Raw genomic sequence first — 15,672 nt, forward strand, 5'->3', positions numbered from 1 at the left:
GAATAAGGGAAGGAAGGAAGGAAAGAAGGAAGGAAGGAAGGAAAGAATAAGGAAAGGAAGGAAGGAAAGAAGGAAAGAAAGGATATTAAGTCCTTATTATGTGCTAGCATTTTAATAATAACTAACATTTATATAATCTTTACTCTGTGCCACCCTGTGCTACGTACTTTACAATTATTTTCCCATTTGACCCTTTCAACAACCTTGGGAGGTAGGGTTATTAAATAGATCCCCAGTTTACAGATGAGGAAACTGAGGCAAATAGAGTTTAAGTGACTTGCCTGGGTCACACAGCCAGTAAGTGTCCAAGGTCTTCTTGACAAGTTTTTAAAAGAATTAGAGGGATAAACTAGATGGCCTCCGTGGTCCCTTTCTGCTCTAGAACTTATGTGATGCTAAGCTACTTCTCTGGGCCTCAGTTTCCTCATCTGTAAAAGGAGGTAAGTCTCTGAGGTCTTTTCCAGTTCTAGATGAGGGGTCTCTAGGCCTCAGTTTTCTCATCCATGGAATGAGGAGGTAGGACCAGATGGCTGGGGCCTCACCCTGCTCCCCTCCCCACCAGCTCTAAGGCTCTGATCCCATCAAGTCTGTCAAATTGCTGGATTAGTAAAATGCTAGTCTTCTTCTCAGCAGGGGAAATGCTTTTTTTTTTTTTTTTAGACTCATGAAAGAGCCTTTTATGCCTCTGGGATTTCTGTTCACTGAAAGATTCTTGGTACTCCTATCAGTGAACATTCCAGCTACCTCATTGGCACCACCTAAAGAAATGCCTTCCTTCTTTAAAGTCACCAATCCCTTTGCTTTCAAAGCAAACACTCATTGAATGGGGTTCCCCGAGGGAGTGTCTGGATGACCCATCGAAGGCACCCCAAGACGTGCCATGGGTTCTGCACAGTCTGCCATCGTCAAGAGCATGGGCAAGGTTGGGACAAGGTTAGGCGGTTTTCAGGGTTTGGAAGTTTCATTATTGCTCTAAGTGAGATTCATCAGATACTCACATGGAGTCAAAGCAATGAAAACAGACCAAAATGCCATGAAAATCCTATACCCACGACTCTCATGTTGCAGGAGTGGGCTTTTTCAACTCAAATTACACTGGAAAATCCAGCCGGCCCTTTCTAATGTGGGCCCTCCTGGGGGCAATGTGTGCCTTGGTCACCTCCCAAGGACATGCCCACAACCGCCTCCTGTGGCAGTTACTTTTGAGACCTCGCCTGAGCTTTTAAGGCTAAGCCTGGGAGGGTGGGAGCTAGTGAGGTGCCTTGGTCAGGGAGGAGGGGAGCCACCTGGCTCCTAGCTAATCCAGCAGCTTTGAGGGCTCAACAATCAAATCCTCAGAGATCTGAGATTTTGTACCTTGGATCCCTTCCACAGCCTGGAGAAACCTACAAAGCCCTTCTCAGAATGTTTCTAAATTCACAAAATAAAATCAAATTGCAAAGGAAACTAACTAGATTGAAGTACAATGATCAAAAATGATTTTTTTAAAAGTTTATGGAGCCCAGGTGAAGAACCCCTGATTTAGAACCATGGATTTACGGAATTTTCTCAAGGGCTCAAAAAGACCCAAAGCATCTGAGGACGGGAGCCAAAAGGAACCTCAGATTCCATTTAACTCAGCTGACCTTTATGATGTGTCTACAATATTCTAGTTACTGAAGATAAAAAGACAAAATCAGAGGAGGATCTGCTCTCAGTGAGCTTACATTCTACTCGGAGAATATAATGTTTGAACAGATAAATAAGCATAAATACAAACTGAGACAAAACTAAAGTATAACATGAAGTAAGGTTCAAAAGGAGAAAGATCTGTTGGGGAGGAGCCCATCAAAGGCCTCTTGGAGGAGGTGGAGTCCTTGAGAACTCCCCTCAGTTTAAGGGGAAGTCACACCAGGTTAGGGAGCTAGATTTGCTGCCTCTAGGGCAGGGTCAGGCTGCACTAGGTGGGTTAATGCTGTGAGTTTGGTTGTCGTTGCTAAACAATAGAGTCCTCTGATCCAGCTGGCTCATGTGGACAGCTGGCCAGGACCGTTATAGACAGGCCAGAGTATTACAGATCTCAGCCGGCAGCTTGTGTACCTGGCCCGGGGCGCAGGAAGAAGAGGGCTGCCTTATCTCCCCAGCCCCAGTGGGCAGCCTCTTGGCCCCAGAAATAGCCACCTCCATGAGGCTGAGGCTGGGGCTGGGGGGGCAGAGGGGGAGAGGAAAGAGTGCCTGCAGCCAGAACCACCCAGCAGAGGAATTCCTGATTCCGGCCTCTCGAGAGGAAGAGGCGTTCCTGGAATTCCTGGGCCCAGCTGGAGCTGGGGCCAAGGAGGAGCTAGAGGGCAGTGTCTGGGTGGAGGAGGAAATCTGAAGCTTGTCTGCCGAAGATCAGGCTCTCTGGGACTATTGGGACTGGGGCAGGAGCCAGAGAGAGGGATTTGGGGAACGCGCCCAAGCCTCAGTCTGTGTGAGCTCAGACCTGAGCTTGCTGGCCGCATGGCTGTAACAGGACTGGGGCTTTCTGCTTCCCCTGTACTTTCATTCACATTCATTGCCTCAGCAATCTCCTACTTTCCTCATTACTTGTGCTCACTCAGGGGGCAGTGCAATGTGAGGAAAAGATCAATGGCTTTGGAATCAAAGGACCTGAGTTCTAATCCAGCCTCTGACACTAATGGTGTGACCCAGGGCAAGTCACTTTTCCTCATCTCTAAAATGGGGGATGCAGACATGACTGAAAGAGACTGAACAGGAGCGATATTCAGAAAGTTCAGTTTTTACACCAAAACTAAATAGACTTAGGTTTGGGAGGACCCCAGGTGTCCCTCCCAGAGTCGGATTCTTACTTACATCCACACTGCTTGAAGACCTTTGGTGATAGGGGGCTCATTCTCCCACTGTCTTTTGGGATAGGCATTTTTACAGTTAGTCCAACCTGCCATTTACATGTTTCTATTATCTGACCTTTGCCTTTTGCAACTATATCACCTGGGAGAGAGGGGTTGTTTAGTTATTTCAGTCATGTCCAACTCTTCATGACCCCATTTGGGGTCTTCTTGGCAAAGATACCAGAGTAACTTGCGATTTTCTTCTCCAGTTCATTTTATAGATGAGGAAACTGAGGCAACAGAGTTAAGTGACTTGTCCAGGGTCACACAGCTAGTAAGTCTGAGGCTGGATTTGAACTCGGAAGATAAGTCTTCCTGCACTATGATGCCCCCTTGCTGCCCTTGGGAGAGATGGGAGTGGGAATCAGTTGCTACTCCTTGCCTTTTAGCTCTCTTTCTACTCTATTTACTGAGGTTCTGGCCATCCATAGAGTGAGACCTATGGGAGGAAGGAAGAAAAGACAAGAGTTTATTAAACATCCTCTTGTGCCAGGCTCTGTGCTCAGTGCTTTGAAATATCTTATTTGATCTTCATGGCAATCCTGGGAGGCAGGTGCTATTATGATACCCATTTTACAGTTGAGACTGAGGCTGACAGAGGTTAAGTGACTTGTCTAAGGTCACACAGCTAGTAAGGGTTTGAGGTTAGATTTGAACTCAGGTCTTTCTGTCCCTAAGCCTAGCACTCTAGTAGCTTGAAAAAAATTCTGCGGTCTTGCGATAAAGTCCTGATTTTTTAAGAGGACTTGGCTGAGTAGGGTAGAGACTGTCACTGCTATTCCAGAGGAATGAGGTGTCTGCCCTGAGCCATGGTGGAACCACAGCCCTGAGCTTATAGGAGGAAGAGGTTGGTCTGTTCTCACTGGGAATTCATCTGAATTCTACTCAACAAATATTTCTTAAACACCGATTATGCACCAAGAGCTGTCCTGGAACACAGAGAAGACAGACAGTGCCACAGCCCCTGCCCTAGGGAGGTTTCTTTCTGCTTGGGCTGCTGCTGCTGCTGGGGGTGGGCATGGACACCAGTAAGGAAGCACAGATTATGCACAGTGTCTTCAAGGCTGCTAATGGCTGAGGGGAGGGAAGGGGAAGTGAGATGTCATAGTTGGCACAGGAGCTTTTCTTTACATGGAACTTCAGGAAATGACATCACTCCCTTTCAAGGGTCTCGAGGGAACTGAGAATGAGAAAAGGACAGCCTGGGATTTTGTGAGTGAGAGAGGCCTGGACCTCAAGGACTTTCTCCCCTTTGGGTGTCAGCTTTATAGGCTAAGCAGAGACATGTCCCACTTCTTAGCTTGCTTTGGCTATATAGCATCATAGATTTTTTGTTGTTGTTGAGGCAATTGAATTTCCGTGCCTTGCTTAGGGTCACACAGTTGGTAATTGTGAGGTCAAATTTGAACTCAGATTCTCCTGAATCCAAGTCAGACACTGCACCACCTAGCTGCCCCTAGAGGCCATCAAGCCCCTACCACTTATTTTACAGATGAGGAAACTGAGGCAAACAATTTAAGTGACTTGCCTGGAATTACCCAGCTAGTAAATATCTGAGGCTGGATTTGAACTCAGGTTTTCTTAACTTCAAGTCATGAACTCTCTCCAATTGTACTATGTCACTTCTTATTATGTTACCTCTATGACTTCTCTCCCATCTACCCCTTCACTGCCCTCAGGACCTAATCACCTCTCACATGAATGATTGCAAAAAGCTCTTTCTTGTTCTCTTTGCCTGAAATCTCTCCCTTCTCCCACCCATCTTCCACAACATAATTTTCCTGAAATATCAGTCCAATCAGGTCACTCACTGTCCTGCTCAAAAAAGCTTCATTGGTCTCTATTACACTTAGGATCCAATAGAAATCACTTCCTTGTTTAAAACAAAACAGCCACCTCTGAAATTCCCTTATTTGATAACGATCTTCTTATTATTCCTTCTCTCCCTATCCCTTACTTCTTTTAAACCAAATCAGCCTCAGTAACTCTAATCCCTCCACCCCTCAGTACTTTTTCCATCCATCCTCTCTGTCATCCAGTGATGCTGCCTTTCTTGTGTGAGACACTCCATTTCCCACCTCCAGACATTTTCCTCTGGCTGTCCCCCATACCTGGTATTCTTTCCCTCCTTCTGGCTTCCTTGAAGTCCCCACTAAAATCCCAAAGTGGGAAGCCTTTCCCAGTTCTAGTGTCCTCTCCCTGTTGATTATCTCACATTTATACGATCTATAGCTTGTTTTACGTAGTTACTTGCACGTTATCTCTCTTGTAAGACCTTGAACTCCTGGAGAACAAGAATTGTCATTTGCCTTGCCATCCCCATCACCTAACACAGTAGGCACTTAATAAGGCACCTGTTGACTTGCTGACTCTGCTCTGGCTTGACTTTCCTCCCTCCCCAATCTCTACTCTCTCATTATCCATTCAGCTCTTTGTGGTTGCCTGCTCCCAAATCTATTACCCCTTCCTACCTCTCTTTTACCCCCATCCCTGATCCTCCTTTGTCAAACCTCAACACTGGACTGTTCCCACCATCTGCCTCTAACTGTCAAGTAGCCGAATGGAGTTGAAGGAAGCCATGCAACTATTCTGGCTAGGTCTCCTGTGAATTTAGGTTATGTGATCTCCCCTGGGTCCTCACTGCAGCAAGGCAATCTTTCTGTCCTCTTGAATCAGTTCGCTGCCCCACTCTCCCCTGGGACTGTTCCAGACCCCTTCTCTTTTGATGTCTCCTACATCAACTCCTTATCCCCCCAAACCCTCATAATAAATAACAGCTAACATTTCTTTAGTGCCACCGTGCTAATCTCATTATAGTTATTGTTTTATTTGATCGTCACAGCAACCCTTGGGAGGTAGGTGATATTATTATCCCCATTTTGCTGATGAGGAAATGGAGGCAACCAGAGGTGAAGTCACTTGCCTAGGGTCATGTGGTAAGTGGCTGAAGCCAGATTTGAACTCAGGTCTTCCTGCCTCCAGGACTGGCATTCTATTCACTGTGACACTCATCTGCCTCATGAATATGCATAATAAGCGAAATTGCACCCCACATTGATGATGTCCCCCAAAGTGATGTCTCCCTGTCAGGAGGTAGGCAGCCTGCCTCGTCATTAGTCCTCTAGACTCATGGTTGGCTATTGTATTGAGAAGAATCCTTAAGTTTCTCAGAGGTGTTTGTCTTTAGGACGTTGTTGTTACTGTACAGGTTGTGTTCCTGGGTCTTCTCACTTCACCCTGCATCAGTTCATTTGGGTCTTCCTTAGGTTTCTCTGCAATAGTCCTTTTTGTCATTTCTTAAATGAAGTAAAGATGATGATATGAATAGAATTTGTAAGTCTTTAAAACAACCAAGTTCTAAAAGAACCCCAAATACGTGAGGACTGAAATAATGGACTTCTGTTTGTTGAAACTGTTACAGGACCTGTTCCAAGCTGGGGAGCTGAAATGGGGGACAGATGAGGAAAAGTTCATCACCATTCTGGGAACACGCAACGTCTCTCACTTAAGGAGGGGTAAGTCCAGAAAGGATGAGAGTGAAAGACTTTTAACAGGTTTCAAAGGGCTTGACCCAATAAGGAGGTGAAATATTTTAAAGAATTGACTCGGTATCACTGTATTTCTAGGGTTGTTAAAGTGACCTAAAATAAAAATTTTTTACATTTTTGAATCACTCCCTTTCACTGTGTCTCTTATGTGATGGAAATGCACAGGGTGGGGAGAATGGAGATTGGGTGGGGTGGGGTGAGCAATGGACATGGTACTGGACTTGGAATCTGAGGGTCACATGTCCACAAAGATTTGTGGGATCTAAGGATCTAATCATAGATTTAGAGCTGGAAATGACTTGAGAGCCCATTTGGTCCAATCGCCCTCATTCTATAGATGAGTCTCCAGGCCATCCACATGGTAAGTACCACAGCTGGAATTAGAACCCAGCACCTCTCGTCTCAAATTCATCCCCCTTTTTCGTGACATCACTCTTCTTCTCTAGGTTCATTTGCCGGTACTGACATCTACAGGCTCTGTGACTTATTGAAAACCATTTAATCTCTCTTTTTGTATCAGTTGTTTCATCTATAAAATGGGCTTAATATCAGTAATAATTCATGATTTTCAGACATTCTCACTGCTCCTTTACAAGTGTAGAATGGTGGGTACCCTGATTTTACAGGTGAGAAAATTGGCACCCAGAGATTAAGGGACTCTCACCAGGTTAACAAGTGGTGTGGTATGATGGATAGAACACAGGCCTTGTAATCAAGAGAACCTAGGTTCAAATCCTGCCTCAGATACTTAGCTCTGTGATTCTGGGCAACTCACTTAACCTCTTTGTGCTTCAGTTTCTTTGTTTGTAAAAATTTAGAGCATTGGACTAGATGGCCTCTAAGGTCACTTCCAAATCTAAATCTTTAATGCTATCTCTGAATCTCTGTTTCCTCATCTGTAAAATGAGGAGACAGATAGACAGCCTTTGGGGTCCCTATGAGCTCTAGTCTATAGTCCTGTGTTGTGTCTGAGTGGGCTCTAGTGTAAAGTGGCAGGCTTATTCACAGCCAAAAAGGTGCTGAAATGAGGTACGGAAGTGCTGCTTACCCAATATATGATCTGACAAAGGTCAAGTGCATTGATATGAGATTCACATCCATCCATCCATCCATCCATCCATCCATCCATCCATCCATCCATCCATCCATCCCTCCCTCCCTCCCTCCCTCCCTCCCTCCATCCATCTATGTCTGTTTATCTATCTATCTATCTATCTATCTATCTATCTATCTATCTATCTATCTATCTATCTAGTATCTATCTATCCTCTTTATCTCTCACTATCATGTATCAGTCTACCATCTATATAATTTATATCTATCATCTATCTTTTCTATCTGTCATTTTGTCATCTATCTTAGCTATTGAAACCATCTATTTCTATTATCTTTCTATCTCTCTGTCATCTATCAATCCATCATTTATCTATACCTATCTATCATTTATCTATATCTGTTTTTGTATAAAGAGAAAATATTTTTTGTTTAACTAATGCTTAGTTAATGAGTTAAAATTTAACTTCTTATCTGTAGAGGCGTTGTCCAGAGTTCCTCTTGTCAAGATTTTTTTTGAAGCTACTGCTGAGAGGGTCATTAAAAGGATTTTTGGCTGGCACGGCTCACATTGTGCCTTAATAGCCTTTTAGTGAAAATACCATTGGAAAAAAGGGGGTAGGGTGGGTTATCCAGGATCTGCTGGAACCAAAGTCTCCTGCAGAGAGTCTTGACCATTTCCCCTTCCATTCTTTTTAGATAACTTATGGAAATCACTTTGCAAACCTTAAAACACTATATAAAGGCCAACCTCCAATATTTACCTAAGTAAAGCAAAAGCTTCCATTGTTTTTCAGTGTTTGATAAATACATGACAATCTCCGGATTTCAGATTGAAGAAACCATTGACCGGGAAACATCGGGCCACCTGGAACAGCTGCTCCTTGCCATTGGTAGGTAATCTTACAATATTTCCATATCAATCAACAAGGTTTCATTAGGCACTTCTATGTGCCAGGCACTGAAAACAAAGGTGTCGTGGCAGAAAATCACTAGATATTTTGTTCAGAGAAATGAATAGCTGTGAGTAACATGATCAGGAATTTAGTCAACACTCAGCTCTCATTCAAGATTTTGCTCTGAGACTAGAGACCATGTCATTGTGTTGGTCCCTTTTCGGGCCAACTGGAAATGTTCTTCCTTCTTCACTCATCTAGTGACCTTTTCATATGCTCCATTACCAGGGGTGTGTAGTTGTTCAGCTGTTTTCAGCTGTGTCCAACTCTTCCTGACTCCATTTGTGGTTTTCTTGGCAAAGATACTGGAGTGGTTTGCCATTTCCTTCTCTGGTTCATTTTATATAGTTATATAACTGGCTCGTTGGGGGAAAAATGCACAGCACACGTGTCCTTGTCTCATAACTCTCCATTAGTACAAAATTCCTTGACTGCACCCCATCTTCACCTGTCCTCTTCAGTGGACACAGCGCTGGACTTGGAATCTGGGAGATGTTGCTTTGAATTCCATCTTAGGCACTTGTTAATGGGCAAGTCAGCCCCTTGGGGGCCTTAGTCTACTTAGCTGTGAAATGAGAGGGCTGGACTCAGGGACCTCTTATGTTTCAGCAACAAATGGATGATCAGCCCTGTGGTCTCTGATCATCCTTCAGGGCTCCGATTAGTCACTCCCTCCTGTAAGAAGCTGTAATGTCATGCCAAGAAAAGGCAACTTCCCAAGGTTCAGAATACCAGCATAGGGGCTCTCCATTTTATTCAGTGACCAACCAAGAACAGAGAAGGTCAAAACATGACATCATTCCAAATACAGCATTTACTAAGTGTGATTAAATAATCTCCAAGTACTACCCCACCCCAGGACCTTCCAATCATTCAATCAGTTACAAAGTCTCTGTTCTAAATACTTCTCCACCCCTAGGCTATACCTTCATTTAGTCCACCACAAAGCCCCTCTTCTCAAATGGAGATTAGTTTCCAAACATAAGGTCAAAAGTTCCCCACCCCTGGATCACAATTGAATCTACCCCAGAGTTACATCAAGTTTAAGCACAGCACTTAATACCCAAATGGAGGTCTTTTCTTCATCTTGACATGAGGCAAGTTCTCAGCTATCTTAGTTCCTGGGGAGACAAGGCTTAGCAAGGCCACAAGATACATTGCCAGTCCCTTCGTTAATTTATCCTCTGTCTGTAGAACAGTCCTAGAACCCCTGAAAACATTAGCAAAACCCTCTCCCAGGATTTCTATAAACATACAACAAGAAAATCCTTCTTCAGGACTTCTGAACCAACAGAAAGGTTCCCAGACCCCTGCAACAAGAGCACTGTCCTTCACCAGTGGACAGTATTCACTCTCTGTCTGCAGGACAGTCTCAGGAGCTCTTAGCCAACAGCCAGGTTCCAGGACTTCTTCAACAAAAGGACTGTCTTTCACCAGTGGACAAATCTGGCAAAACAACCAGACAAAGTACCAGCAAAACAGACAGACAAAGTACCAGCAAAACAGCCATGTCTCCTCAGTCCTTGGCAGCTCTGGGGCAGGTCTCAAAAGTCCAGGGCAATTCAAAGTGGCCCTAAGCAATCCTCTTAGTCTCTCTCTCTGCCTCCAGGAGGGTGCTGCTTCCAAAAAGTTCTTCTGCCTCTCTCTTGTGTCTCTCCAAATCTACGTGGCCCGCTCCTCCCAGTTCAGCACTCTCTTTTCACATCAACAAGTCCATCCCACAGGTGGGATTAACAAGCTCTGGGTTTTAACACAATCAATTTGAAAACCAAGCCAATACAGGGGGATCTTTATATTCCATTACTATCACAGAAGCCTTTCTTGAATGCCTTTGGTTTTCAGTACTACCCTCCTTCCTTTCAATCTCAGTCTTGTTCCTTCTACTATACAAACTCACGGAATCTCTGGGTTGCCTTCCCCAGTGGAGGATGTCACAAAGGAAACACTGAGGAAACCCAGTGTCTCCCTGGCTTTCCTGCTCTGCAAACTCTTTTAGTTAGGTCCCAGAATTCACAGGGAAGTTTGGTGTCATTTAGTCATGAGCCAAGACCAAGCCAAGGCTTCTAAGAGAGGATTCCTGGGAATTTGGCAAGTTTCCTGCCAAGACGCAAAGTTTCGGCTAACTTTAGGAGGACCAATCAATCGAACGATCAACAAGCATTTATTAAATACCCACTATATGTTAGGCACTGAAGATAGAGAGAAAGGGTAGAAACACCCCCTGCCCTCGAGAGGGAGAGACAACATGTCAATACCTAGGTATCTGCAAGATTTAGAAAAAGCAGATGGAAGGAAGCCTTAAAGGGGGAAGGCTCCAGCAGCTGGGGTGACCAAGAAAGGTCTTCTGAAACCAAGGAAGTGCTTGAGCTGAGTCTTGAAGGAAGCCTGGGATTCTAAGAGGTGAGGAGGGGCAGGTAGGTGGTGCAGTGGTTGGTGCTGGGCCTGGCATCAGGAAGACTCATCTTTCTAAATTCAAAACTGGCCTCAGACACTAGCTGTGTGATTCTGGGAAAGTCACTGGACCCTGGTTGCCTCAGTTTCCTCATCTGTCAAATGAGCTGGAGAAGGAAATGGCAGACCACTCCAGTGTCTTTGCCAAGAAAACCCCAAATGGGGTCATGGAGAGTTGTACATGACTGAAAAAACAGTTCAACAATTGAGGTGAGGAGAGAAGGACTCCCAGGCCTGAAGGACAGCTATGGAGCTGGCAGACGGAGTCACATTCAAGGAACAGACAGCTGGTTAGGGTTTGTGGAGGAGAGTGATATGGAAGATGACTGGAAAAGTAGGAATGGATGAGTTTGTGAAGGGCTCTAAATGCCAAACGAAGGATTTTCTATTTGATCCTGGAGGTAATAGAGCCATTGGACACAGACCTTTGTTTTGTAACAACTCGGGGACTTGAATGAGTAAAACTCAGTTCAATAGCACCTGCTTCGTCTTGTTGATTTTTTTCAGTAAAGTCTGTCCGAAGCGTACCTGCCTACCTTGCCGAGACCCTCTACTATGCCATGAAGGTATGTGGATCCTTGAAGATTTATTTTTCTTTATAATATCTTTCTCCAGGTTTATTTCAACTCATTAGCTAAAAATTATCTCATTAGAATAAGGTTGTGTAGATACAGTTCTGGGGCAATGTGATAGAGTGGAAAGAATATGGGATTTGATTTGATATCCTGTCTGTCACTTACTATCTCTGTGATTTTGAGGAAGGGCCTCAGTTTCCTCTTCTGTAAGATGAGGGAGTTGGATTCAAGAACTTTGTAAGATCTTTCCAGCCTTAAACCTATGCTGCAATGATCTCTCTTTGCCTCAGTTTCCTCTTCAGTGAAATGAGAACGCTGGGCTAGGTGATCTTTAAGGGAACTTCCCGATTTTAAATTCCATGATTTTAAGATTTCTCTATATTTCAAATACATAGCTAAATTATTGTTCTTTAAGTTACCAAATTTATTTTTGATGTCTTTGGATTTAAATTTGTTGCCAAAAAATGTGCTTGAATGCTAATCTCAATTTCTTCATTGCTTGGCTTTATGAAATGAAAGTTATTTCCTAAGAATGAAAAAAAAGATTTTAACTGCTTAGTTAATAAAGTGATAGTCATCATACCATTTGTAAAATCATAGAATTTTAGCACTAGAAAAGAACTTAGAAATCTTGGTTCAATCCTTATTTTTTTCTTTTTGGAAGGGGGAAGGTTGGGCAGTTGGGGTCAAGTGACTTGCCCAAGGTCACACGGCTAGTAAGTGTTAAGTGTCTGAGGCTGGGTTTGAACTCAGATCTTCCTGACTCTAGCACCGGTGCTCTATTCACTTTTCCACCTAGCTGCCCTTCAGCACTTATTTTTTGTAAATGAGGAAACCATTGGCTAAAGTTGGGCAGTGACTTGCTTATAAAGTCCAGATCTTCTGACCTGAAACCCACAATCCATTCTTGTATATGATGCCTATACTGGGGATTCTCTTGACTCCATTTTCTTTCTTTTGAGATTTTTAAACCTCAAAGTAAAGTAGAATAATGATTGGGAAGCAAAGAAGATATTAGTGCTCTCCATACCAATGTGTTCAATGAGTGGTCATGACTAGGGCTGGAGGATTTTGGCAGATAGTTTTAAAAAATGTCACTACCTATACTGAGGAGATTCTGTCAGTTTAATTCTGTAGTGTCTCCCACGCCCGCTTCACTTGTGGATTCCCAGAAGGCAGCTCCAGGTTCCTAGATCTCGGTGGGCAAGCATCTCTTTTGAATCATAGTTCATGAGTTCTTATCAGCATGGGGGAGGGGAGAGGGTACTGGGTTTGGAAAACCTGAGTTCAAACCTGCCACGGACACATACTAGCAGCCCGACCATTGGCATGTCAGGTTTAACCTCACTCTAAGTTAGTTTCCTCATTTGTAAAGTGAGGGTGATGGATTTGATGTCCTCTAAAGTTAGCCAGAGGACACACAGTTCAAAGCAAGAAGATCTGATGAAACAGCATAATAAGAAACACCCTCTTCTCACCTTGTCCCTCTCTCCCCAACCCCACCCCCTTAACTAGAACCTGGATCTCAGGCTCCCCTAAGAACACCTTCAGTGGAAAGAATGAACATGCATAGGGATCACACATGGGCCATACTCATGTGGGTAACACATGGTACCAAATTATCTGCATTGAGAAATGAGCACACAGGGAACATGTGTGGCCTAATCACATGTATGGAGAGGCATCTCATACCTCTGAGGTTCCTCAGAGTTGCTGATAGCCTCACACAGCTGTCCGTCGGACCTTTTCCCCATTGGACATCACTTTTTTGTTGCTCTCCACCTGGCACTGTTTCTTCATGATAGCTGCTCTAGATATCAGTCCAGCATTTCCTGGACGATGCTGTGGTCAGTAAGCCTCTCCCCTGCAGGGGAGCTCTGTAGCTCTGTCACCCAGTAGTTATGAACTGCAAATCCCCTCAGCCTGGTTGTGCCAGAAGGTAGCAGGTGGCTAGACTAAAATCACATTTGGGGTAAAATAGTCCCTATGATATACACATCCAACTCTCAGCTCACTTATGGCCATTTTAATTCTTAGTTGTTATCACTTTTGCCCCGGCAGTGGCCACTATTCTCTGTATTCTCCTTCTTAAATGATGTGACTGATACTAGAGCTAGGAAATACTTTCAAATTCTCTCGCATTGTTCCTCTGATCTCTCTGCTTCATCACTGGGGATGGGCTGGGTGGAGAAGACTGAAAGAACAGGATGCTTTTGTCCCACTTTCCCTGATAACAAATCACAACTTGTTCTCTCTAGATATAGAATGCTTTGTGATTGATTTTAATGCATCTTTTTCCATTACATAAAAATATTACCTAGAAACCAAGACATAAACAACTACTTTTAGTGTTTTTTCTTTATGGTTATATCTTTGAATTACAAATACTAGGACTTTAAGGAGTCTTTCCAACATTTTCTTCCCCTCCCTTCTATATCACAAATACATAAATCCTGCCTGTCTTTTGATTTATATGTAATTTGTCTTTTTTTTTTTTAAGGGAGCTGGAACTGATGACCACACTCTCATAAGAGTCATAGTTTCCAGAAGTGAAAAAGACCTATTCAACATCAGAAAAGAATTTAGAAAGAACTTTGCAACTTCTCTCTATTCCATGATTAAGGTAATGGAAGCTTGTGACCTTGGACAAGTCCCTTCTCCCTTCTGGGCCTCAGTTTCCTGATTTGTAAAAGTGAATGGATTGGAGTAGATAACCTTTTGGGTCCTGTTGAGCCCACATGTGGCATTCCTACGATCTCTTCCTTCAAGTTCTGTTCTCAAAACAGTAGGAAATTCATCACAAACGCCCTGTGTAAAGTTTAGAATTTTAGGATATTTAAACATCTGGTTAAGAAGCTGAGAGGCTGTGACATATTGGGATAGAGCCCTGGATCTGGGATCAAGAGACTTGTGTTTGAATCCTGCCTTAGTCATATAGGGTGAAGTCAGGAAGTTAAAAATAACTCATTTGGTGAGGAAGCACCCTGTGTAGCATTCCTAACATGAGAGTCACACACAGATTGTCTGGGGGGAGAATCAGATGACTGTCCTGTCCTTTCTCCCCGTGTGTGTGTGTGTGTGTGTGTGTGTGTGTGTATGTGTGTGTGTGTTTCCTCTCTTCCTGTGACTCACACGCCTCACAGTGTGATTTTGGGTTGCAGGATGACACGTCTGGAGATTATAAGAGAGCACTGTTACTTCTCTGTGGTGGAGAGGATGACTGATCTGGCCCTTGGGCAGAAAGTGGCTTCCTCTGTGCCTGCCTCCCGGTGCCTTCCAGCTAGCCTCATTTTAGTATGTTAATGCTTGCTGTATTGCCTTATTCATACTAGCATGCTAATAATTGACCCCTAAGTGGAATCATGTTGTAGAAGTGATTGCTGGGCTTCCTTCTGATCGCCACATTGACGTTTCCAGGCTTCATGGCCTGTGGGATCACAGAATACTCTTCAGGGGCAAAAAACACCTTGAACTTCTCCTTAGGGACTAAGTTTAGAGCTTGGCTCCGGGATAGTATCATATTATGGTATGATTAAAAAGGAAATTTGTGTTAAAATAAATTGTATTGGCTTTCACATTTTTTTCTTAAATAAAAAAATCCCCTTCATTTATATTTTATCAATAATCATGCTACCTTAATGAAAACTTCACCTTAATATCAGAAACTCCTAGACAGGTGAGTAATCAGCTCGTTTTGTTTCTGAATGGAATCTGCAGCTTGATGGAGGGGAGGACACATGAAGAAAACAAACATTTCCTCCCTCAAAGCCCATCACTGCTAGGTAGAATGTTTTGGTTTTTCTCCCTTCAATGGTATCTTAAACAAGTCAAGTTAATGGTGGTGTGATCGAGGAAACGGGTGTTGGGTTCTTTGGGTGGAAAGCTCAGACTGCAGTGATGTAGAGGAGAAAGGGTTGAACTTAGCCTGGGTTCAGATCCCACCTCAGACACTAGATGTGGGCCCTAGGCTAGTCACTTAGCCCCTATGCCTTAGTTTCCTCATCTGTAAAAAAAGAAAAAAGAAGAGGGGGGACAATTAACTCTGATGCTCTGACCTCCTGATCTTTCATAGCCAAGGTCAAGGCCTGAGTAGAGGAGGATTTTCTCTTCTTCATAGCTAGGTTATTTGTCCATGGAAGTCTTTCTCTCATGGTGCTAGTGGTCTGATGAAAAAGCTGTTCCATTTCTAGGAGTAAATGTAGATTAGTGTCTTCAC

General features: G+C 43.7%; 1 protein-coding gene across 1 annotated transcript in view; it reads left to right on the forward strand.

Moving 5' to 3' along the window:
• Positions 1 to 15,016, forward strand: part of ANXA5 (annexin A5) — a 50,267-nt gene extending 35,251 nt beyond the window's left edge. The window contains exons 9-13 of the mRNA XM_069104883.1: positions 6,295 to 6,388; positions 8,272 to 8,367; positions 11,389 to 11,447; positions 13,957 to 14,079; positions 14,618 to 15,016. Coding sequence (XP_068960984.1) covers positions 6,295 to 6,388; positions 8,272 to 8,367; positions 11,389 to 11,447; positions 13,957 to 14,079; positions 14,618 to 14,680 — 435 coding nt within the window. The 3' untranslated portion in view covers positions 14,681 to 15,016. The remainder of the gene's footprint in view (positions 1 to 6,294; positions 6,389 to 8,271; positions 8,368 to 11,388; positions 11,448 to 13,956; positions 14,080 to 14,617) is intronic.
• Positions 15,017 to 15,672: the final 656 nt, after the last annotated feature.

Source organism: Petaurus breviceps, unplaced genomic scaffold (assembly GCF_028583685.1).
Source record: "Petaurus breviceps papuanus isolate PSGF00001 unplaced genomic scaffold, PetGlider_PUasm1.0 689, whole genome shotgun sequence".
NCBI lineage: Eukaryota > Metazoa > Chordata > Mammalia > Diprotodontia > Petauridae > Petaurus > Petaurus breviceps.